Raw genomic sequence first — 23,529 nt, forward strand, 5'->3', positions numbered from 1 at the left:
TCTACCTCCAGTATTGAGCCTGGCGCATTGCTCTGCTTAGGACTTCTCCTTCTCCAACCTGTGCTCCCGCACACCAATATCTGACGGGTGTTTTGTCCGTGGCTCCGCTCTGCTGTGCCAAATGGTTGTTGGGTTTTGTGTCTCTTTTATGCGAATCAAAAGGATTTGCATGAGGGCTGTTATGATGAGCTCTGTGCTGTTTTAATGAGCTGGCGGCATTTCAGTCCTTCACATCCCTAATTCATTGTGGGTTTGCTGTTCCTTAAACGTTGCCTTTTCCTCCCCGTTTTCCAAGGGAGAGGTGTGAGGATGATCCGAAGTGAATTCCCTTCTAAGAATGAGGCTGTTGGATGTGCCTGCAGCTCAGTGCTACGCGCCATAGTTTACAGTGCAAGTGGTGCTGAAGAAAGTGGGGAGGTTGGAGGGAGCCAAGATAAGAGAGGCAGAGTAAGGACCTGGTTCTGCATCTGGTGCTCAGCAGCAGAGCCTGGAGGTTTGGTGCTATGGGTGGAACTGCACATCTGAGGTTGTTTCCAACCATAACGACTCTGGGTTGGCTGTGTTGACTGGATGACCTTGGAGGTCTTCTCCACCCCTGATGGTTCTCTGCTGGGGTAGTTGGGGTTGGGCTTCATGTTCATAGCAGCCTTTCTCCCCACTGTCTTTGCAGACCCCCCGTTGATCTTCCTCTGCTCCCTTTCCCCGTTCATTCTGCCCTTCCTGCAGAGCTGTGCTGTTAGCAGTGCTGACAGATGTCTGCAGCCATTTCTGCGCCGCTTGCTTTGTGTTTCCCCCGAGCTGTTGGGTTGTGCTCAGTCAGAACCCCCCCGTTTCATGGCCCAGCGCTCTGCTTCCGCTTGGAGTCATCCCCTCTCTGCTGGTTTCCCTTTGACCAGCATTTCCCCAGTGCTGCCCAGCTCTGCGTGGAGCTGAGATGCAGCTCTGCCTCTGCTGCCATCGGTTCCTCGCTCGGTTGGACCTGCAGAGCCCCAGTGCCTCCCAAAGGGTATTTTCACCACTGAAACGCTTCGTTGAGCTTCCAGCATCGAGGCTGCTCCCCCCCACCCCCATCTCAGACTTACGGTCACATTTGGTGATCATGGAGAGCTTTTAATGCTCCCTGATTCTGTGACTGGGCTGATGGTTAAATGTGGTGCTCTTTGACTTCTCCTCCCTGAGGACCCTGAGGAAGCCTGCACTGTGTGTGAGAATGGATGGGCTGTAGGAACCATGTGCCAGAGAGGCAGAGCTGTGTAGGATGGGAGCTCTAATCTGAAATGGCATCATGCATCTCCTGCGTGTCTCAAAATGAAACCAAACTTGTTTCTCCTACAGCCACAGAGCAGTCTGTCTCCATGCTTTGGGATGCTGCTGGCTCTCCCTGTGCTGCCCCAGCGCAGGCTCTGAGCTGTGCTGTCCTGCTGGGCTTTGGGCTCAGCTGCAGTTTGGGCCCCCATGCACACAGTGAAGCTCTTCTTCTGGCCTTGGCACACCCCAACATTTGCATTTCCTTCCCGACTCTCCCTCAGTGTTGGGGTTTTCCTCCTCCTCACACACTGCTCAGCGAGGCGGGGGGTGCCTGGAGGCTGAGCTCCCCATCATGAGAAACCAAGGATGGGAACAGGAACCAGAAAGGGAAAAGGGGGTGGTGCTGCAACCCCATTAAATCCTACAACCCCCCTCCATGTTTCCTCACATCTCTCACTTTCCAATCGTGTGCCCCCTGCATGCAGTGCCCACCTTGCTGCTGCTCAGCACCGTTTGCTCCCAGCACTCTCATGTTGTCAGATGAGGGCTCTGGTAGCTGTCAGCAACCAAAAACAGCACCAGAAAGACTCTTCTTGATCATCCTCGGCTCTGACCTACTTAGAACCCCCTTCCCTGCTCTCTGAGCCTGTGCTGGAGCTCTGGCTTCAGCCTGCGAGGAGCTGAGAGCAGAATGATAATGAATGGGAATGATGGGCCCCCGTTTGTTCAGCCACAGCCGATGAAAAATGTGTTTTTGAGATCTCTTTCTTTCTGTTTCCCTCTGTCTGCCCATCACAGGGCTGTGCTGCTGCGCTCTGCTGTCCCTGCAGGAGGTGACAGTCACTGTGGAGGTTGGGGACAGGGAGGTAATGAGCTCCTCAGTACTGGTAAAACCACTCCGCGTCTATGGAAATGAGTTCAGTTTCTGGCTCCGGGGCGACGGCTTAAAATGAGGCTGTAAATAATGTTGTGCTCTCTTTTAAGGAGCGAGGAGGAGCTGTAGGCAGCGTGCAGACCGTGCTGTGCTGAGCAATGGCTGGGGAGGAGAGACTCATCCTGGTGTCCTCAGCACTGCTCCCCTGGGGCAGGGAAATGGTGGGAGGTGAATAGGGATGGAGGTGGGAGATGAATAGGGATGGAGGTGGGAGATGAATAGGGATGGAGGTGGGAGATGAATAGGGATGGAGGGCATGGTGGCATAGCTATGGCCACTGAGTGTGCCCTGCATGGACCAGTGGCTCCTTTCACCTTATAATGTGCACAGGGTGTGCTCCTCGTTACGAAGCGTTGATCAGCAGCAGTGCTTTATCTCCTTGCTGTATTTCATACCACTTCATCTCCTGCAGCCCATGGTGTCAGTGAGCATCCCTGGCACATGGAGCATTCCTACATACAAATGGCACAACCCTGTGCTGTGATTCATGGGCTGTGATGGGTTGAGTCCGACATGGAAGCCCTGGCTGACAAATTTATGCAGGTAATTAAATGCACACAGGGCTGCTTTGCCTCAGTGCTGAGCCCACAGGAAGGGGGGATATGGGAGCACCCATCCCACTGTGCTGTTGTGGTTGTATGTCCCCATGGGGCACTGGGGATCCCTCCCCATGCTGCATGCTGGAGCTGTGCAGTCCCTGCGGGGGTGCCATGCTGGATGGCCTTTATGGGTCCTTCCAGCCATAAGGGCTCCGTGATCTGTCTGTTCCCAGCACTGAGGATCAGCCACCCACACGCAGAGCTGGGCTCCGTCCTCACTGCGGTTTCCCAAACCCCGTCTCCCAGCCGCCCTATTTTTAGCCCTGTTTCCCAGGGAAACACTCTTTCATGTGGCTGCTGCATCCTCCGGTGTGACAGCAGCAGGGGGAGAGGCGGCTCAGATCCCTGCACGGCTTCCTGGCCATCAGCCCTTGTGATTAAAAGGACACACTCTGATCTTCTGCCCTTTGCTTTGCAGAGCCTCGGCTGGGAGATGTGCAGGGATGTTTGTTGGGGAGGCGATGCTCTCGGGGTGCCCTCCAGCCGTGCAGGTGCATTGCAGCATCCAGGCAGACGTGTTCTGGTGTCTGTAGTGCAGACAAGGGCAAAGGGAAAATGCCCTTCAGGTGGCTGAACCCGGTGCCCCTGCTCTGCTGGGTGACGTTTGTGGTGTCCTCTATGCCTTATTTCAGCAGTGAAGGTGACGAGCACCGCGTGGGGCTGCATGCTGTGCTGGAGATGCTGCACCTTGAACATCTCCTGTTCCTGCACACTCCCTGCTGTGCTCACACACATCCTCCATTGGGTTCCTGCTGCTCTCCGTGCTCCCTCAGGTGTCCCACCCCCTCTGCTGTGGACTTCCATAAAAGAGCTGGGTCCCTCCCATAGACTGTGCACTATCTGTCAGCTCCATGCAGATGTCTCGTGTGCATCTCAGAGGGCACAAGGTACCGCTGTAGGGTGGGTGAGCTGAACCCAGCTGTCAGCCCCAGGGTCAGGGATGGGCTCTGAGCACTGATGGAGCTGTGGGTGCCTCTGCTCACTGCGGGCAGTTGGGCCTGATGGCCTTTAAGCATCCCTTCCAACTCAAACCATTCTGTGATGCTGTGATCCTCCGGTCCAACCCCAACCCATCCCCACCGCCCCCATGTACCCAAACCCACACAGCCGTCCTTCCACCCAGGAACAGGGAGAAATGGGTGGGCAGAGCACTGAACGTCTCCACTGCCTTTAATGGAGGCTGCACTGGGGGCAGAGGGGCAGGGATGCCATTCCCCAAAGTGTTCATCACCCACTTGTGTTTGTTTGGAGGCATCTGTGTTTGCCCAGCTGCCGGGCTGGGCTCACTTTGGCTCAGACTGGAATTAATTTGCTTTATAATCAGGACTGGCGTGGAAACTTCTGGCTGTTAATAGTCCTCTCCTGCAGTTCTGCCAGTGCTGCGTTTTGCAACCAGCAGAAACCAGGAGACAAAGGGCTCAGAGAGCAGCAGGAGGAACAGCTTGGAGGGGTGTGCTTAAAGGAGAAACAAACAGCATAGGGGTGATAGCAGAGCACCAGGGCTGTGTTCTGGTGCTGGTGGCTCCATGTTCAGAACCTCCCTGGGGTCTGGAGTGGGAGGGCTGCTGCTCAGGTGTGTCAGGTACCATCACATGTCCATACAGCTGCAGTGCCCTCCTGTTGGTGTTTGCTACGTGTGTGTGCAATGGCAGCACGGCCAGCACTGCTCTGCTTCTGGCCCCTTTTTTGCAAGGTTTGATGCAGGAGATGCAGCCTGTCAGCCCCCCAGCCTGCTGTGTTTGCACAGTGCTGTAAACCTGCCTCCCTTTGGCTTTGGTTACTGAGCTCATTGTGGTGCAGGATCAGGAGGGGATGCTGCAGCACCGCCCTGCAGCTCTGCACGTTGTGGTGTCACAGTGCAACCAGTGCCTTCCTTCCTGTGTGTGCAAATCCTTCGTCCTAAGGAGGAACTTGTGGGTATATGTGGAAATTGCACAATGCACTGAAGTGTGAGCACTCAGCACAGCGTCAGCCCTTCTGCAGTGTCACCTCAGCTCACTGCCTGCCTCCTCGTGCACCATTTCCACGCCTTGCTCTGCAGCCTGGGTTCTGTTCATTGCTCTTGTAGGGGAAGGAACGTCCCTGTGCTGCTGGGGTTGTGCAGAGCCCAGCAGACAAGGAGCCAGCAGAAGGACGATGTGCTCCATGTTGGTGTGTTGGTGTTCTTAGTTCTGGAGCTCCGCTGTTTGCCTGGAGCTCCTGCAGTGCAGCAGGTGGAGTCAGGCTGCCCAAGGACTTCAACTGGAATCCCAGCACCGATGGCTGCTGCTGCTGTGGGCTTCCCTCCCTCCTCCCCATCCATCACATCCATCCCTTCCTCCTTTCAATCCATCCCTTCCTCTTCTCCATCCATTGTGTCCATCCCTTCCTTGTCTCCATCAGTTGCATCCATCCCTTCCATCTCTCAGCTTTTCCTTTCCATCCCCGAGGCGTTTATCTGGGGTATCTCAAGCAGTTGGAAAGGACATGTTTGTGTTTCCTCTTTCACTTTCAAGCATCACTAGAGGGGAAAACGGAAAGGAAAAACTTACGTGCGCAGCAGCTTTGTGACTCCTACCGCAGCCTTTTGTTTTTAACCCTGACTCCCTTTCCACCTACAGAACATCTGCTGCCTCTCAGGGCTTCTGTGCTGCCTTCCTTCCATGGAAGGAGCTGCAGCCGCAGCCCTGCTGTGATGACACATCAGCTTGAATCTCCCTGAGGCGTGCGGTGCCTTCCCCCAGTGCTGTAATGGGTTTGTTTCACTGCCCCATCCCCAGCTCTGTCATCCTCCTTGTTTTGCTTCCAGCAGACTCAGAACTGCCTTCTCAAGGTACTTGCCCAGCTGGAATAGCCCTTATATGCATCAGGTCCTGAGGCACACGGGTTCCTATTGCAGGGTGTTAAAGAAGGGTGGGGGATGGTGTTAAAGAGAGTGAGCTGGAGGAGAGGATGGAGGGGATCCTCAGCCAGTTTGGTGGGTGTCCTGTCCTGGGGCTGCCCAAGGCTGTGGGTGGGGACAGCTGGGGACTTTGGGGCCCATTGGAGTCCCATCCAATCCAACCGTGCTGTGATTCCATGGTTCTGAGTCCCCTCCAACCCAGCCATGCCATGGCTCCATGGCTCTGTGATCCTTAACATCCCTTCCTGCCCATCCATGCCATGGCTCCATGGCTCTGTGATCATTAACATCCCTTCCTGCCCATCCATGCCGTGGTTCCTTGGCTCTGCAGCCCTTCCACACTCGGTTACAGCCTGCTGTGGCTGCGCTGTGTTCCCAGCAGTGCTGCTGCAGCTCCTCGTGGGGCTGAGAGGAGTCGTGTTAATGGGCACAACGTCAGCCATCAAACTCTGTCGGCGCTGCCTGCTGCGCTTCCCATCCAGCCGCCTTTGATACAGGCGGGCAAATACAGCAGCGACAAACAGGGAAAAAAGCAGCAACTTGAGCTAAATTTAGTCCTTTTCTGTTCTATGAAGCGGTTTTGAAAGTGTGACAGTGGAGGAGGGATGGAGTTCATGGGAAACCTTTTGTCTGTGCATCCCACGTCGGGTTTTGCTGCGTGTCCCGAGCGGGGCCGAGATGTCGGATGCTGAAAGCCGGAGCTGCGCTGCATCTGTTGTTCTGCAGCCCCGGGTCGGGCTGTTGGTCTGAGCGTTGCTGAGGGTGTTTTGCAGCCCATCAGCAGCGCTGTGCAAGGCTGACACAGCTGTGCACGCGGGGACGGCGATGCAGCAGTGGTTTCCTGCGGGTGGAGGTGGGGAGCAGCAGCGTGGGGTCCGTGGGGTGACAGCACCGCGATGGGGCCGCTGTTGTAACGGGGTGATGGAGCTCACGGGGATGTGGTACCCGCTGCGGGGGATGATTGCCATGGATACAACAGGAGCATCCCTGGTGCAGCGCGGTGCCGCATCCTAAAAATAACGGGATCAGGACGGGAATGGCCGCGGTCCCGGCCCCACGTTGGTGGTAATGGGGAGCCGAGGGGAGCTGGGGGCTGCAGCCCCTCTTGTGGCACAGCCACCATGTTCCATACAGCTCCTTTGTGGGGGAGGGGGGCAGCGCGGTGCTGTCTGCTGCAGGGACGGAGCATCGCCTCTTATTTTTAGCACAGAGCTAAAAGAGAAGCCCTCGATCTGTGCGCTCTGCAAACCCCATCACTGCTTACAGAGCTGACAGAGGCTCAGAGAGCAGCAATGGGGACATGACACCCAGTCACAGCAAAAAGCCCATTTCCCAGAAGCACCCTGAGTTCATTCCGCTTGTTTCTTTCTGTTGAGGGATGGAAAGGCAGGAGCTGTTTTGCTTCCATCCATGCAGCACATCAGCACGGAGCTCATTCCCGTGGTGTTAAAGCGTCGCTCCCCATCCCTGTCTGCTGTCCCCACTCCCCCAATCATTCTGCACACACACACATACACACAGAGCTTCCATTTAAGCCCCTCTGCTTCAAAGCAGCTCCTGCAGTGCGTAGTTCTGAGGGCTGACCACGAAGTGCAATTTCAAAGTCAAATGAAAGCCCGGCTCTGTCGGTCCGGTCTGACCAGATTTATAGACATCTTTCATTACCTCTCCCCAAAGAACGCATCCCATTTAGCAAATGGCAGCCTGGGATGGATTGTTGTAGTAATGGGTTGGGGCTGCGCAGACGTACATCACTATCGCAGGTTTGGGATGGAGCCGTTGTGCTCCCGAGGAACAAAGCTGTTATTAAGGTGGTGCTGTGGGCTGGGATGGGGGCAGTGCTTTGAGGTTCTGCTGAAGCCATTTCTTGAGTAACCGGAATGGAGGATGTTGGCTGCAGGCATAGGTTTAATTTAGCTTTTAATGGTCATTTTTGGATAAGTCGTCTTTAAATCCTTCCCGTGGAGTGGCCGACACTGGAGAGGTGCAATCCCAGCCCTGGGGTTCAGGAGGAGGCAGCCTGAAATACAGCCAGGCAGCAGCTCATTCTCTTCGGGTCTCTTCTCCTTTGGGTCTTGCAGGTGAAGGGATGATGAAGGCTGATGGAGCGATCACTTGAGCAGTCAGTGCTGAGAAAGATTTTCTCAAGCATGGAGATGCCGTCCCACCTTCATCCCCAACCCAGCCTCGTCCCTATTTCATCATCCCCATCTTCAACCCATCCCATCCCCATCCTCATCCCCCAACCCATCCCATCCCCATCCCATCCCCAACCCATCCCATCCATTGACCATCCCTGCTCCATCCCCTGCCCTCTCTTCCCTTCCCTTCCCATCCCATCTCATCCTATCCCATCCCATCCCATCCCATCCCATCCCATCCCATCCCATCCCATCCCATCCCATCCCATCCTTCTCCATGTCCCTCCCCCTGCACCACACAGAGTTTGGGGCTCCAGATCCATCTGAGGTCACTGGAAGCCTTTTCCTCCACGCTCCAACCTTTGCATTTAGAAGTTGGGTGGGAAGCTGGGCTGATGCTCTTTAATATCCTCATCAGTGTCAGCCCATGGCCATGTTATGGGTGTTGTGTTTGTGCTCTGAACCAGTGCTCAGAATCACTAATGGGAAGAAGGCAGAGTGGTTGGATCATGACACCAACAGCAGAAATTTGCTCTGTGGTTTATGGACCCACCATTGAGCCCTGCAGCCCACAGACACATCTGTGTCACCAAACCAGCGTCCTCAGGTTGGACTGGAGGGCACTCTGTGGTCCAAAAGGTAACCAAAGCTCTTACGGTGTCTGAGCGCACATCCTGCCTTGGCATGGGGATTCCTTTCCCATCGTGGCTGTTGTTCCATGGAGCTCTTTGGCTCAGCCCACACCTCCAAGGTTATTTTATGGCATCTTATCTCCTGGCTGCAGTGGCCCTTCAGGACACACAGAGGGAACCTCGTGACGACCCAGAACAAAGAGTTAATCCATTAGCAGTGGCGGCCTTGGCTTTGCAGCTCATTTCTCCCCATTCACCGCTCCGTTGTTCAATTTATTGCAGGGAGAAATGAGGCAGATTTAACTCTGCTGAGCCCAGAAGGGGGAGCTGCCTGCAGGAGGGGGGGGTTCTGCTCAGCAGTGAAATGAGTGGATACGGAGTGCTGGAGCTGGAGCTGGTTGTGTGTGAATGGCTGCAGCTGCGCTGGATGCAGCACATTGCTCAGAGCCAGGTGCAGATCTGCTGATCTCTAAGTGCAGAGGAATAAGTTAGGAGGAGGTGAAGCAGAAAGAGGTCAGGCACTTAAAGAAGGCAGCGGCCTGTGTGAACTGCTCCCGTGTGGGGTGAAGGAAGCAACGAGAGCAAAGTGCAGCTGAAGTGCCAGCCCTGTGTTTGGGATGGCAGCCTCGGAACCTTCCACTTAGCTCTGATTCCCAGAGCTCCATCCTCTCCTCTCCTCTCCTCTCCTCTCCTCTCCTCTCCTCTCCCTCTCCCTCTCCCTCTCCCTCTCCCTCTCCGCTCCCCTCTCGCCTCTCCCTCTCCCTCTCCCTCTCCCTCTCCCTCTTCCCTCTCCCTCTCCCTCTCCCTCTCCCTCTCCCTGGCTCCCTCTCCCTCTCCCTCCCCCTCCCCCCTCCCGCCCTCCCCTCCCCCCTCCCCCTCCCCCTCCCCCTCCCCCTCCCCCTTCCCCCTCCCCCTCCCCCTCAGAGGGGTGCAGAGGGGCGTCCCCACAGCTCAGGGCTGTGATCCCAATGGGAACATCCATGGGGCACAATGGGAACATCCCGGGGGCACGTGGGGTTTGACACAGCTCTGGGCGCTGTGGGGTTGTGTGGGGTGCGGGGATTGGCTGCACTCAGCGCATGGGCTGGGATGCTGAGTGCCCGGCTGCCATGGTGACGTGAGCTGGGATGCTGAAGGTGCCGCTCAATCAAAGGGCAGCGGGGGATGGAGATCCTACAGAGCTCAGGGATCCCACAGACCTCAGGGATCCCACAGAGCTCAGGGATCCTACAGAGCTCAGGGATCCTACAGAGCTCAGGGATCCTACAGAACTCAGGGATCCTACAGAGCTCAGGGATCCCACAGAGCTCAGGGATCCTACAGAACTCAGGGATCCCTACAGAGCTCAGGGATCCCACAGAGCTCAGGGATCCTACAGAACTCAGGGATCCCTACAGAGCTCAGGGATCCCACAGAGCTCAGGGATCCTACAGAACTCAGGGATCCCACAGAGCTCAGGGATCCTACAGAGCTTAGGGATCCCTACAGGGCTCAGGAGCCCCCATCCCCGTGTTGGTGTGGGAGGAACACAGCCCAGTGACCCACAGTGACCCAAACCCCCCACCCCAATCTCTGCAGGAGGGGAATGGTGCCCACTGAGGGAATTTCTTCTGGAATTTCTGCATCCCTTAACCATGGGGCTCCCAGAGAAGTGGGGTGCCCCATCCGTGGCAATGCCCGTGGCTGTGGATGAGTCTTTGGGGTCCCTTTCAACCCCACTGTGCTGTGGTTTTATGGGTCTGTGGTCTTCAAGGTGCCTTCCAACTCAACGCAACCCAACCCAACCCAATGTAACCCAACTCAACCCAACGCAACCCAACCCAACCCAATGTAACCCAACTCAACCCAACGCAACCCAACTCAACCCAACCCAGTGTAGCCCAACACAACCCAACCCAATGTAGATCAACCCAACCCAACCCAATGTAGCCCAACTGAACCCAACCCAATGTAACCCAACCCAATGTAACCCAACCCAACCCAATGTAACCCAACCCCACTCAACCAAACCCAATGTGACCCAACCCAACCCCACTCAACCCAACCCAACTCAGTGTAACCCAACCTGACCCAACCATGCCATGATCCCATGTTCCTGTGACCGTTAAGGTCCCTTCCAACCCAACCATCCCACGAGTCCATGGCTCAATGAACTCTAAACCAACATCTCAGGAGGGACGTGGCCGTCAGGAGCCCCCGTGCTGGATGTGCAGCGCTCAGCCCTGCTGGGTGCTGGCAGGGAGCGCTGCTGGGACGGGTCACATTCAGTGCTGCTCATCCCACGCAGGATGGAGCTGAGATGTCAGAGCCAGGAACACACTCTCCCTTCATCTTCCTAAGTGCTCCCCATTATCGATGTGCTGCTGCATTTCTGATGCTCTCACTCCATCCAAGGGCAGGGACTGGGTCCCATTTCTGGCACAGCAGTTTCTCATTATAAGGGGCCGTTTTGTGTCTGATTGCACCGGAGCCAGGAGCTGGTTGGGAGCCGTTCCTCACATCTCAGGGTGGCTGAGGGTTGGGGCGGCCGTTGGGTGCCGGATCTGCACCCCATGGATGTGCTGGGGATCTTCCTCCTGTTGGAGGACATGAACTAACAGCACGTTGCCTGCGGTGCCGGCCGCTTTGTTCGCTGCGGGCTGCTTCGCTGATGAGATTTCCTGGGAATTCCCGGCTTTTCATCCTGCTGAGCAGCTCCAGCAAAAGCTTTGTAAGGGATCAATGGCTGCGGGCTTTGATGCGGGGCAGGAGGGAGGCAGAGCAAAGGGAGGCAGCGCAGAAATGAGGCAGCGCAGAAATGAGGCATTGGCTCCATGTGAAGAGGATCTCGGGGGTCTCCCCTGCCCTGCTCGGCTCTGTGTGACCCCCCTTATCCCCCCCCCGTCCTTTGTGTCCCCAGCCCCTCGGGGTCGTGCCGCATCTCCCCGTGTTGGTGGAGCCGGGTTGTGTCCCTGCGGGATGTCGCGGTTCCCAGCGCTGCTGGCCGGACCCGCAGCCCGTCCTGCCCCACGTGCCGTGTCGGTGCGTGACGTGGGGAGCTCAGCGCGTCCCGTTAAGACGTGCTAAGAATAGCGGCCTAAGCGGGATCGGGGCCTCAATGCTCGCAGCTCCCGCACGGCGCCGTGTCCGCTGCGGGCTGACGGTTCTTGTCCCTTTGCTTTGCAGCGAGAAGCGCTCACTGCGCGTCACCGTGACCCACCCGGTGCAGTGCAGCCTGCACGGCAGGAAATGCTCCGTCTCCGTGGAGACGCGGATCGACCAATCGCAGCCGGATTTCACCAAGCATCGCTCCGGGTTCGTGCTCTCCGTGCCGGGCAAATAACGGCCCCGCCGCCCCCGGGAGCCGCGATCGTCCGCCCCGCAGCGCGGCCGGAACGCGGGGCCCGTTTGGAGGCCGGACGCCGCCGCCGCTCGGGGCCGAACGGACCCGGATCCGGGAGCGGTTCTGCGTCCGTGGGTCGGGACGGTGGGAAGCGCTTCTGAACTCGCCCCCCAGCCCCAAAGCATTTATGGTACCGATGTCCTCCCCGCCCCCCCACGGCGATGCCTTGAGCCCTCCCCGCCGGTTCGGTCCGTCGGAGGACACAGACACGGTCCGGCAGCGCGGAGCAGCGGGGGGGGCTGTGCGGCCCGCTTGGCCGGGGCGGTTGTGTGAGCTCCCCGTGCCGGTCTTGCCTTAATTCTTCCCCCCCCCCCCCACTCGTGTGCTGCGGGGCTGCAGGACGCGGCGTGGGGCTGAGCCGGGCCCCGCGGCTCCCACCGGCCGCAGCGCAGCCGCTCCCGGCACTGCCGGTCAGGCCGGGACCCGCCGCGATACGGCTCAGAAACGCCATCAGAGCCCAAAGCCGCGGCCGTGGGGCAGCACAACGACCCCGCACGCCCCGACGGGCCCCATCGGTGGGTCGCGGGGCCGCCCCACAGCGCCGTGTCCGTCGGGTTCGTCCCCGCAGCCCCCGCCCCATCGCTCCGCAGCGGGACCCGCAGCCCCCCCCGGCGCTGCCCCCTTTGCGCTCCGGGCCCGTTTCGTGTCCCCGCTGCTGCGGAATCGCGGGGAGGAGGTTCGGGAAACTGCGGGATCGGCCGCGATGTCACGAGATGTTCTGTATGAAACGCATCGTCTGGTCCGGCTCTGGTTTTATATATATATAAATATATATATATAATATAAAGGAGATCTATACGGTTCTGCTTTGTTCCCGACGGCCCAGAGCCGCTTCTGCGCCGCCGTTAAAGGAGCCGTCGCTGAAGCCGGCGGCGCGATGCAGCAAAGCCTCGTTTATTTCAGTCGCGTTTTTTCAAGCCAGGTCGATAATTGGAACGAATAAAAGAGCCACAAAAGGGACCCTCCGTGTCACCAACCGGAGACACCCGGCACGGGGAGGAGCGGCGCCGTGCGATGGGGGCTGCAATGGGTGCAGTGAGGGATGCAGCGATGGATGCAGTGATGATGGATGCTGCAGTGGATGCAGTGATAAATGCAGTGATGGATGCAGAGATGGATGCAGTGGATGCTGCAGTGGATGCTGCAGTGGATGCAGTGATAAATGCAATGATAAATGCAGTGATGGATGCAATGGATGCTGCAGAGGATGCAGAGATGGATGCAGTGATGGATGCAATGGATGCTGCAGTGGATGCAGTGATAAATGCAGTGATGGATGCAATGGATGCTGCACTGGATGCAGTGATGGATGCAGTGATGGATGCAGTGGATGCTGCAGTGGATGCAGTGATGGATGCAATGATAAATGCAGTGATGGATGCAATGGATGCTGCAGTGGATGCTCAGTGCGTTTTATTTCATCAGCACAGTACAAAAATAAATAAAAATAAGGGGTTTGGGGGGGGATGGGGGTTTTTTTTTGGAGGGGGGGGGGGCATTAAATTACAGGCACCCGAGGAGCCGGGACACGTTGTGTCGGGTCGGAAACCACACGCACGTACAAACGCACTGTACACACACATACAAAAAGGAGACGAAGATATAAATTAAGGACGAAACCCACCAAAGGCCCGACGGATCTACGGGATTGCACTAAAAAAAACCGACACGGGGGGCAGCGGGTCCCGCTGTGCGGGGGGGGGGGGGAAAAGGGGATGGAAAAGGGGGGATGGGAAAAGGGGGATGGGAAAAGGGGATGGGATAAAGGGGGGGGGTCGGTTGGCGCTGCGGGCTGCGGCCCCAAATCCGGCCTTGGGGGGTTTTGTTTGTTGTTGTTGTTTTGTGAGCGGTCATTTTTTTCTTGTTTTTGTTTTTGTTGTTTTTTTTTTTCCTTTTCTTTTTTTTTTTTTCCGTTTTTTTTTTGTTTCGTTTTTTCTTTGAATTCCCGAAGACACAAAAACTGCTCCGACGTCTGCATGCGCGACACCACTGTCAAAGCAACGATGAGAGAAGGAGGATGGGGGTGGGGGGTTGGGGGGGGTCGTTTGGCGGCGGTTCCCGGCGGTTGGGGTCTGTCCTTTAGCAGCAGCGCCCGGTTGCCGGCCCGGAGGTCCATCGATCCATCCATCCATCGATCCATCCATCGATCCATCCATCCATCCGTCCATCGATCCATCGATCCATCCGTCCATCGATCGATCCATCGATCCATCCGTCCATCCGTCCATCCATCCACCCAACGCCCCCAGCTCAGCTCGGTGGGATCGAGGCGTTTCACAGCGACGCGCCCCAAACCCGCAGCCACCGCCGTGGGGTCGGCGCTGGGGAAGCGGTGTTGGGGTGGGGGGGGGAAAGGGGGGCAAAAAGGGGCCGGGGGTCGGCCGCCCACCTCCAGGGGACGCGGATGGGGCGGCGCGGGGGGTCGCGGAGCGGAGCTCCCCCACCACAACCACAGCCACAACCACAGCCACAAAACCCCTCCGGCGGAGTCGCTTCAACGGGGATAATCGGCGCGGCCCCCTCCGGCGGGGTCGCCTCAAAGGGAACCGTCGGCGGGACGAGGAGACCCCCCCCCCACCCTCCTCCTCCTCCTCCGGGGGTCGCCTCGAAGAGGACAAGGGACGGGAGCCCCCCGCGGGGATAACGGACGGGGTGAGGGGACCCCTCCAGCGGAGTCACCTCGGCGCTGGGGGCGGCGCAGGGTTCACCGGTCGAGCCCGATGAGCAGCCGGCCCTTCTCCTCCGCGCCGCTCTCCTTCTTGAGGTCGGCGAAGACCTGCGTGAAGAAGTGGGGGTCGGCGTTGACCTGCAGCATCTTGGGGCTCATGAGGTCGATGATGGAGAGGCAGCGGTCCCAGAAGGCCTCCTTACAGCTCTCCACCAGGAAGGGCTTCAGCGGGTAGGAGATCTCGTTGCCCATGTAGGAGTAGGCGAGGTAGAGGCAGGTGAGCAGCACCGCCTGGAGTTCGTGGTCGCTGCCCACCTCGGCCGAGATGACGTCGCGGCACAGCATGTAGAGGAACACCACGTTGGCCGGGGTGATGAAGCCCTGGTCCTGCCAGCCCTGCAGCAGCAGCGAGCGGTCCACGGAGCGCAGCCACAGCACCGGGTCGGTGGGCGAGAGGTGCTTCAGGCGGTAACAGCGGCGGCACAGGAACTCGCCCAGGCAGCGCAGCAGTTCGCTCGTGGACGCCTGGACCACCACGCGGCGGGGGGTCGCGGTGGCGGCGGCGGCGTTGGCGGCGTTGGGAGCCCCGGGCGGGTTCTTCTGCGGCGGGGGGAGCGCGGCGGCGGAGGAGGACGAGGAGGAGGAGGGCGGCGGGGGAGCGAAGGTGGCGAGGTTGGCGCAGGAGAGAGATTTCTTCAGGTTCTCGTTGTTGAGGTGGGTGACGTTGCTCTGGTAGCCGCCGTTGGGCTGCACCTTCTTGGAGCTCTTCTTCTTGGCCGAGACGGCGGCGATGCGCTTCCAGGGCAGCACGGAGATGAGCGAGTGCCGCTTCAGGCCCTTCTCCTTGGCGTTCTTGCTGTTCTGCACCGCCGTGTAATGCCCCACCGTGCCCGTGCCCTCCTCGAACAGCGGGGCCTTCCGGTAGCTCGGCGACAGCGACAGCACCGTGCCCATGGCGCCGCCCGCCCGCCGGGCCCCGCCGCCCGCCCCGTCCCCGGCCCCGTCCCCGTCCCCGTCCCCAGCCCCGTTCCGCCGCCGCCGCCGCCGCTCAGCGCCGCGCTCAGCCCCGCCCCAACGCCCCAAAGCCCCGCGCGCTCCCGACGGCGCAGTGCGCGCCCCCGCGCCCGCTCCGCCCCGCGTCGCCACGTGCGTCCGGCGCGCCGGCGGGGAAATGGGGGAGGCCACGCCCACAACGCGACCACAAGCCACGCCCACAAGAGATTTGGCCACGCCCACAAGAGATTTGGCCACGCCCACAAGAGGAGCGCGGCGACCGAACGGCGTGAGCGCCCCAACGGACCCGGAACCGAACCAGAACGGAACAAGAACGGAACCAGAACGGACCCGGAACCGAACCAGAACGGAGCCGGAACGGAGCCAGAACCGAACCAGAACGGAGCCGGAACGGAGCCAGAACCGAACCGGAACGGAACCGGAACCGAACCAGAACGGAGCCGGAACGGAACCAGAACCGAACCAGAACCGCCGCCCGGACCCAACGCGGAGCCCTCCAGAGCAGCTCCCACCCCCCAGCGATGTCCGAGAGCCGCGAGATGGATCCGAGCTGAAACCAACCCGAAACCAAACCCCACGTCCTTTATTGGAACTCATCTGAACATCAGATAACGGAGCCGCGCGGCCCAAAACCCGCACAGCAACCGGGGGGGGAGGGAGAAATGGGGAGGGGGCGGCGTGGGGCAGCCAGCACCGCACAGCGGCTGCGGGACAACGATGGGGGGGGTAGAACCGGGTCGGATCCCCCCCATGTGCATCGAGGGCGGAGCTGTCGGCACCGAACGGCCCCAGCGCAGCTCCCGGCCCGAACGGAACCGCGGGGGGAGCGTTAAAAACAGCCCGAGCGAGAAGCGGAACCGAACCGACGGCTCCGATGAACGAAGGGCTCCTCGTGTGGGGCCGGGGGCACCGAGCTGCCCCACAACCTATGTGAGCTTCTTGGCCTTGTTGTACAGAGAATCCACCACTTTGCTCATGTTCTGGATCGTCTCCAGGGCGGCCTCGTACGTTTTGTCCACGGGGGGTTCGTCGAAGATGATGAGGACGCCTTCACCCTGATCCAGGATCCCTGCGGGAGCAGAGCTCAGTGCTCAGCCATGGGGCCGGGGCTGCACTCAGTGCTCAGCCATGGGGCTGGAGCTGCACTCAGTGCTCAGCCATGGGGCCGGGGCTGCACTCAGTGCTCAGTCATGGGGCTGGGGCTGCACTCAGTGCTCAGCCATGGGGCTGGGGCTGCACTCAGTGCTCAGCCATGGGGCTGGGGCTGCACTCAGTGCTCAGCCATGGGGCTGGGGCTGCACTCAGTGCTCAGCCATGGGGCCGGGGCTGCACTCAGTGCTCAGCCATGGGGCTGGGGCTGTGCTCAGTGCTCAGCCATGGGGCCGGGGCTGCACTCAGTGCTCAGCCATGGGGCCGGGGCTGCACTCAGTGCTCAGCCATGGGGCTGGGGCTGTGCTCAGTGCTCAGCCATGGGGCCGGGGCTGTGCTCAGTGCTCAGCCATGGGGCTGGAGCTGTGCTCAGTGCTCAGCCATGGGGCCGGGGCTGCTCCACCCCACAGCGCCCATTAAGGAGCCATGAACGGGTCAATAAGAGGCAGAGGGAAGGGAGGGGGGCACAGTTCTGCTCTGTGGGGTCTCACCATGGAACTTCTTGTCCAGGATCATCTGTGAGAGTTTCCTTTCCACGTCCGCCTGGAAGTGAAGCACATTGACAACAGGAACCATCACAGCGCAGCCCCACAAGCTGCACTGAGCCCCACAGAGGGGCTGCATCCCCCCATGGCCACCCCTTACCTTGGACAGCTTGATGAGGCCGGAGATGTGCTCCATCTGTAAGAGACACGGCACAGCTGCAGTATTCCTATGGGCAAGGCTTCCCCATAGGGCCCAGCCCCACAGCGTGCAGGGCCCCCAACCTCACTCCCTGCCCCACACGGCTGCAGCCTCAGCCCTGCCCGACCAAAGCAGGGGCTGCTCCCCCCATGGTGGCAGTGGAAGGGCAGCACGTTGCAGAGCTGCCCCCATCCCCCATTAAGCAGCTGCTGGGCACAGACCTGCACTCGGGAGAAGGGCTCGATGACTCTGATCAGGTTCTGCTCCAATAAGTTGTCGTACAGTTTGGCCAAGTGGGTGTTAATGATGGGGTCATCCCGGAGCTCTACCTTGTAGTCTGTCAGCGCCTATAGGGGATAAAGGCAGTGAGCACAGCACGGTGAGCCCCAATGGAACAGGGGGGGCTCCATGGGGTCAGCGCAGCCCTCAGGTACCTTCTCAAAGTCGGCCAGCGAGCGGTTCTTGCTGGCCTGAGCCACACACTTCAGTGCTTCTGTCTGCAGGGGGGAAAGCAGGTGGGTCAGCAGCGGGGTCACAGCAGTGCGACAGAGGGGGGTGAGGGCTGGGGTGAGGCACAGCACAGCTCCTACCTGCCGTCCTGCATAGCGCAGCGCCAGCTTGCCGCTCACCAGCGCCTGCACGTCCTCGGGGCTGCGGGAGGGAAAGCAGCACTGACCCACAGCTACAGCCCCACAGGGCCCTGACCCACAGCTGCAGCCCCACAGGGCCCTGACCCACAGCTACAGCCCCACAGGGCCCTGAGCCACAGCTACAGCCCCACAGGGCCCTGAGCCACAGCTACAGCCCCACAGGGCCCTGACCCACATCTCCCCTCCCTCTTGGCACCACGTACGTACGCGTTGAGCATGATCTTGCAGAGCAGCATGTACTTGAGGGCTGTGATGGCTTTGGGGTTGTCGATGGAATCGTAGCCCTCAAATGCCTCATAGAAATACGAGTAGGCCGTTTTCCAGTCCTTCTCCTCCGCTGCGTGGATGATCCCTGGGGGAGGGGGGGCAAACAGGGCAATAGGGGACAAACAGGCGGCAATGGGGGCCCACAGCCCCCCCAGGAGCAGAGCACGGTGCTGTGCTGAGCCCCCTGCAGTACCTGACTGCATGTCCAGCGCAGCCTGCAGCTTGGGGGGGCAGTAGATGGCGTTGGCCGTGGTGCGTGCGGAGGTGAGTGCAGCCCGGGCCTTGGGCAGGTTGCTGAGCGCGTGGTACGTTTTGCTCTCCAGCAGCTGCACCTCCACCAGCAGCGCTTTGTCGTCCATCTTCTTCAGCTCCCGGAGCAGCTGGGAACCTGCGAGGGATGGAGCAGCTCCAGCAATGCAGCAATGCAGCCACCTGGAGCTGCACCCAGCACAGCACAGAGCAGCAGTGCAGCCCCATTGGTCCATGGCAGCACTGGGGCAGCTGAGGCCGAGCGCAGTCCCCATCCTGTCCCCATCCCATCCCCATCTCTTGGTCCCATCCCGGAGCCGTTTAGTGGCCGGGCAGCGTTTGTGGATCAGGGCGGTGAGAACCGAGGGCGGCTCAGAGCCGCTGCTGCCGCCCAGCGGGGACTCACCGAGCTGCAGCGCCTCCTGGTACCGCCTGGTGTCGAAGTACAGTGAGACCAGCCGGGCCTGCAGGCATAAAAGGGCATAAAAGGGGCATAAAAGGGGCATAAAAGGGGCACGGGCTCACATGGCAGCGCTCTGAGCCGTGCTGGGGTTCAGCCCCGGATGGGTAAAGGGCTGTGGGACACACAGTGTAACCAACAACCAACAACCAACGCACCTCCAGAGCCTGGCGGAGGAACGTCCTCTTCTCAGACTTGGCCCATTCGATGCACTCCAAGCACAGATCGACCTGGTGGGGGCACAGAGCAGCAGCTCCGGGTTTACTGACAGGCTGACAGCACAGCTCAGCCCACAGCCCCACAGCCCCCAGCACTGCGAGCACCTCACAGCCCCCAGCAGCAGGGAGAGCTGAGGCCAGACCTTCCCTGAGCCTCACGAAACCAAAGCAGCTGCCCCCCCCCCCCACACACACACGTGTCTCTCAGGAGCCTTTCCTGACCCCAGGACACCCCTTTGGTGCTGCAGCCCCCCAAACTGCCCCGAATTCAGCAGCATTTCTGGGTTTGTTCTGGAAGGGGCAGCTCTGGGTACAGCACCGCTCAGCACAGAGCGAGCAGGGACGACTGCCCTGCAGCAGCTCGATGGGACCCACATGAACGAGGGGATCTCCTCATTAACGAGGACACCACAAACAGCTGCTCATTAAGCAGGTGATGCCGGGCCCTTTGTGGCAGCCTCACCTCCTGCCCCGTGGCCGCCTCCATGTCGAGGAACAGGTCGAGCAGGGATCGCACCAGGCGCGCGGCCTTGGCCTTGCTGATGGAGTTCAGGAACGGCCGCACGTATTTCAGGAGCCCCCCCAGCTCTGCAAGGGGAGAAAGGACAAACAGAGGGGTGAGCTCAGCAATCAGGGCAGAGAACACCCTGGGTGTTCTCCTTTCCACCCACCCCCGTCCTTTCCCAACTATCTCAATGTTTAACCAAAGCCCAGCAGAAGCTCCCCCCCTCCCCAACCCCAGCTCTGCTCAGCCAGAGCCACCCCCCATTCCAGGAGGTCCTTTGGGCTCCATGGGGCTCAGACCCCAAACACCCCAAATCCCAGCACAGACCCCCCCCCCACCTTCTGCCTGCCCCGTCTTGGCCAGCAGTGAGCCCAGCTCCAGGATGCTCTGCTCCTTGACCTGCACCGCCTCCTCATCGTTCTCCTGCACGTCGCGTTTCACTGCAAGAGAGCACAGCAGGATCAGCAGCAGCAGAAACATCAGCTCACACAGAGCAGGGCTGCTGCAGCACAACACGATGCTCAGCACCCACAGCAGCACCCACAGCCTGCACTGCCCAGCAGCGGGGGCTGAGGTCCCACGTCCCCACCCCACATCTGCTCCTCCATATCACACACACCAAACCTTATCACCTTATCCATTCCAACCCTACATGTCATATCCCCAACCTGCACCCCACAACCCATAATGCAGTCTGCATCACACTCTTACCTACCCCTTAACCCACACCCCATAACTCCCAACCCCACCTCACACCCCTTACCCCACACTTTACACCCCCCACCTCCCAACCCACACCCTGCATCTCATCCCCCCCAGCCCACACCCCATATCCTTATCCCACACTCCATCCCACACCAAACCCCCACACACTCAGTATGACACCCCCAGAGCCCCACACACAGCGCTGTGTGCTCCAACTGCTGCCCCACAGCACCCCCAGGGGGTGAAACCCATATCTTATATAAGCCATTCCTCCTACCCCATACCCTACATCCTACATAGCCCTTATGTCATAGCCCCATAACTCACACTCCATGTTCTATACCCCACACCCTGTATCACGCACTCCACACCCCCTACCCTATATCCCATACATCCCATTTCCCACCCCCCAGCAGCCCCCACCCCACCCCAACCCCCACCCTCAGATCCTGTGACACCCCCAGAGCCCCACACACAGCACTGAGGCTGCTCCAACTGCTGCCCCATGGCATCCCTGGGGATGACCCCCACACATCACACCCCCATAACGCAGCCCCCATACCCCACACCCTGTGCCACGCTCTACAGCTCCCACCCCACACCCCCTACTCCAGATGCCCCACACCTTGTATGTGTCACACCCCCATTCCCCACAGCCCCTACCCCACTCCAACCCTGTCCTGCCCCACAAACCCTCACTGTGACCTCCAGATCCCCCCACACAGCGCTAAGGACACTGCAACCACCGCCCCACGGTGCCCCCAGAGAGGAACCCCATATCCTATAATACCCCATATCCTATAGAACCCATTCCCCACATCCTATACAACCCCCATAACTCACACCCCATAGTCTATCCCACACACCCTGTATCACATGCCCTGCACCTCGTACATATATCCCATATATGTACCCATATATCTTATACCCCCACAGCCCCCAACCCCACCCCAACCCTCACTGAGACCCCCCAGAGCCCCCCACACAGCACTGAGGGCACCGCAACCACCGCCCCATGGCACCCCCAGAGAGGAACCCCATATCCTATAGAACCCACTCCCCACATCCTATACAACCCACACGTCATACCCCCATAACTCAAACCCCATAGTCACAGAGAATCACAGAATTGTAGGGGTTGGAAGGGACCTCTAGAGATCATCGAGTCCAACCCCCCTGCCAAAGCAGGCTCCCTCCACCCCATAATCCGTCCTGCACACCCTGTATCACGTACTCTGCACCTCGTACCCTGTACCCCACACATCTCACACCCCCCACAGCCCCTGTCCCACCCCAACCCCCACCCACAGACCCAGAGGAGGACACTGAGCTGCTCACTGAGCCGAGCAGCTCCAATATGGGGGAAGGCTGAGGGCAGTGGGCTGGTTGGGCTTGAGAAGAGAAGGATGAGGGGAGAGAGAGCTCAGTGTGGGAATCCAGTGTGTGATGGGAGTATAAACAGGAGGGGAATGGGGGTGTGTGAGGGTGGATAGTGACAGGACAAGGGGAATGGGGTTAAAGTGAGACAGGGATTGGGATGGATCTGAGGAGGGTGGTGACACTGGAACAGGTTGCCCAAGGAGGCTGTGGGTGCCCCATCCCTGCAGGATTCAAGGCCAGGCTGGATGTGGCTCTGGGCAGCCTGGGCTGCTGGTTGGTGACCCAAGGGTTGGATGAGATGAGCACTGTGGTGGGGTTGGATGAGATGAGCACTGTGGTGGGGTTGGATTGAGATGAGCACTGTGGTGGGGTTGGATTGAGATGAGCAGTGTGGTGGGGTTGGATGAGATGAGCACTGTGGTGGGGTTGGATTGAGCTGCTCATCGGGTCCTTTACACCCAGTCTGTGCATTGATCCCCATCACAACCCCCTACAGCCCCGCACAGCAACGAGCCGCTGCCCCGCACCGGGAACCCAACGCACTGACCACATCATCAACACCATGAACCCCATTGAACCCCATCAACCCCACGGACCCCCGGCCCCACAGACCCCATCATCAACCACATGAACCCCATTGAACCCCATGGACCCCATTGAACCCCATGGACCCTATGGACCCCCGGCCCCACAGCCCCCATCATCAACCACATGAACCCCATTAAACCCCATTGAACCCCATGGACCCCACTGAACCCCACGGACCCTATTGAACCCCATTGAACCCCACTGAACCCCATTAACCCTATGGACCCCATCAACCCTATGGACCCCCGCTCCACAGCCCCCATCATCAACCACATGAACCCCATTGAACCCCACTGAACCTCACAGAACCCCACTGAACACTATGGACCCCATTAACCCCACGGACCCCCCGCCCCACAGCCCCCATCATCAACCACATGAACCCTATAGAACCCCATTGAACCCCATTGAACCCCATTGACCCCATTGACCCCATTAACCCCATTAACCCCACGTACCCCGCCCCACAGCCCCGTCCCGCTCCCCCCGCCCCACAGGCCGCACGGTGAGTCAGCAGCGGCCGGTCCCGCCGTGCAGCGCTGGCTGATGGCGGCCGGTCGGTGCCGCTCGGATCCCGGTCCCGGCCGTGTCTCACCGATGGAGTGCAGGATGCCGATGGACGCCTCGCGGTCGGTGGACAGCAGGGACTGAGCGCGCTGGAACTCCAACACCGCCGCCGCCGCCATCTTAACGGCACTGCGCTGCTGCGCACGGCCCGCGGCGGAAGTCCCGCCCACTTCCGGTGCGAAGGGATCACGGGAAATGTAGTCCAGGTGAGGAAGGCGGGGCCTGGTGGTGACACGCCCACTTCCGGCGTTGAGGGATTATGGGAGTTGTAGGAAGGGGGCGGGGCGTCCCAGAGCAGCGCCCACAGCACGAGTCCGACCCCATAATCTCCATCCGACCCCATAATCTCCATCCGACCCCATAATCTCCATCCGACCCCATAATCTCCATCCAACCCCATAGTGTGCATCCCAACCCCATAGTGTGCATCCCAACCCCATAGTGTGCATCCAACCCCATAGTCTGCATCCCAACCCCATAGTGTGCATCCCAACCCCATAGTCTGCATCCCAACCCCATAGTCTGCATCCAACCCCATAGTGTGCATCCAACCCCATAGTGTGCATCCCAACCCCATAGTGTGCATCCCAACCCCATAGTGTGCATCC

The 23,529-nt window shown here is 59.6% G+C and overlaps 3 protein-coding genes across 4 annotated transcripts in view; 1 reads left to right on the plus strand and 2 right to left on the minus strand.

Annotated features, from left to right (window-relative positions):
- MYO1D (myosin ID) overlaps positions 1-13,407 on the plus strand; it is a 67,172-nt gene extending 53,765 nt beyond the window's left edge. For both annotated transcript variants that reach the window (XM_015885440.2, XM_015885441.2), the window contains one exon: positions 11,601-13,407. In XM_015885440.2, the coding sequence (XP_015740926.1) occupies positions 11,601-11,757 (157 nt within the window). In that variant the 3' untranslated portion in view covers positions 11,758-13,407. The remainder of the gene's footprint in view (positions 1-11,600) is intronic.
- Positions 13,408-13,714: 307 nt separating this feature from the next.
- On the minus strand, positions 13,715-15,547 carry CDK5R1 (cyclin dependent kinase 5 regulatory subunit 1). The gene has a single exon (XM_015885443.2). It carries the CDS (start codon positions 15,437-15,439, stop codon positions 14,522-14,524), a length of 918 nt encoding a protein of 305 aa, XP_015740929.1. The 5' UTR covers positions 15,440-15,547; the 3' UTR covers positions 13,715-14,521.
- Positions 15,548-16,061: 514 nt separating this feature from the next.
- On the minus strand, positions 16,062-23,086 carry PSMD11 (proteasome 26S subunit, non-ATPase 11). The gene is made up of 13 exons (XM_015885511.2): positions 22,950-23,086; positions 20,020-20,121; positions 19,640-19,764; positions 19,117-19,188; positions 18,905-18,962; positions 18,443-18,637; positions 18,190-18,334; positions 17,923-17,983; positions 17,767-17,829; positions 17,554-17,679; positions 17,294-17,329; positions 17,140-17,191; positions 16,062-16,568 (listed from the first exon to the last, which is right to left on the minus strand). Exons 1-13 carry the CDS (start codon positions 23,038-23,040, stop codon positions 16,426-16,428), a joined length of 1,269 nt encoding a protein of 422 aa, XP_015740997.1. The 5' UTR covers positions 23,041-23,086; the 3' UTR covers positions 16,062-16,425.
- Positions 23,087-23,529: the final 443 nt, after the last annotated feature.

This window comes from Coturnix japonica, chromosome 27 (assembly GCF_001577835.2).
Source record: "Coturnix japonica isolate 7356 chromosome 27, Coturnix japonica 2.1, whole genome shotgun sequence".
NCBI lineage: Eukaryota > Metazoa > Chordata > Aves > Galliformes > Phasianidae > Coturnix > Coturnix japonica.

Coding starts and splice junctions, on each gene's coding strand:
- CDK5R1 (XM_015885443.2), bottom strand. CDS start 15,439: ATGGGCACGGTGCTGTCGCTGTCGCCGAGCTACCGGAAGGCCCCGCTG.
- PSMD11 (XM_015885511.2), bottom strand. CDS start 23,040: ATGGCGGCGGCGGCGGTGTTGGAGTTCCAGCGCGCTCAGTCCCTGCTG. Junction 19,765..20,019: donor CAAGACGGGGCAGGCAGAAG/GTGGGGGGGGGG, acceptor CTCCCCTTGCAG/AGCTGGGGGGGCTCCTGAAA. Junction 18,638..18,904: donor CCAGGAGGCGCTGCAGCTCG/GTGAGTCCCCGC, acceptor CATCCCTCGCAG/GTTCCCAGCTGCTCCGGGAG.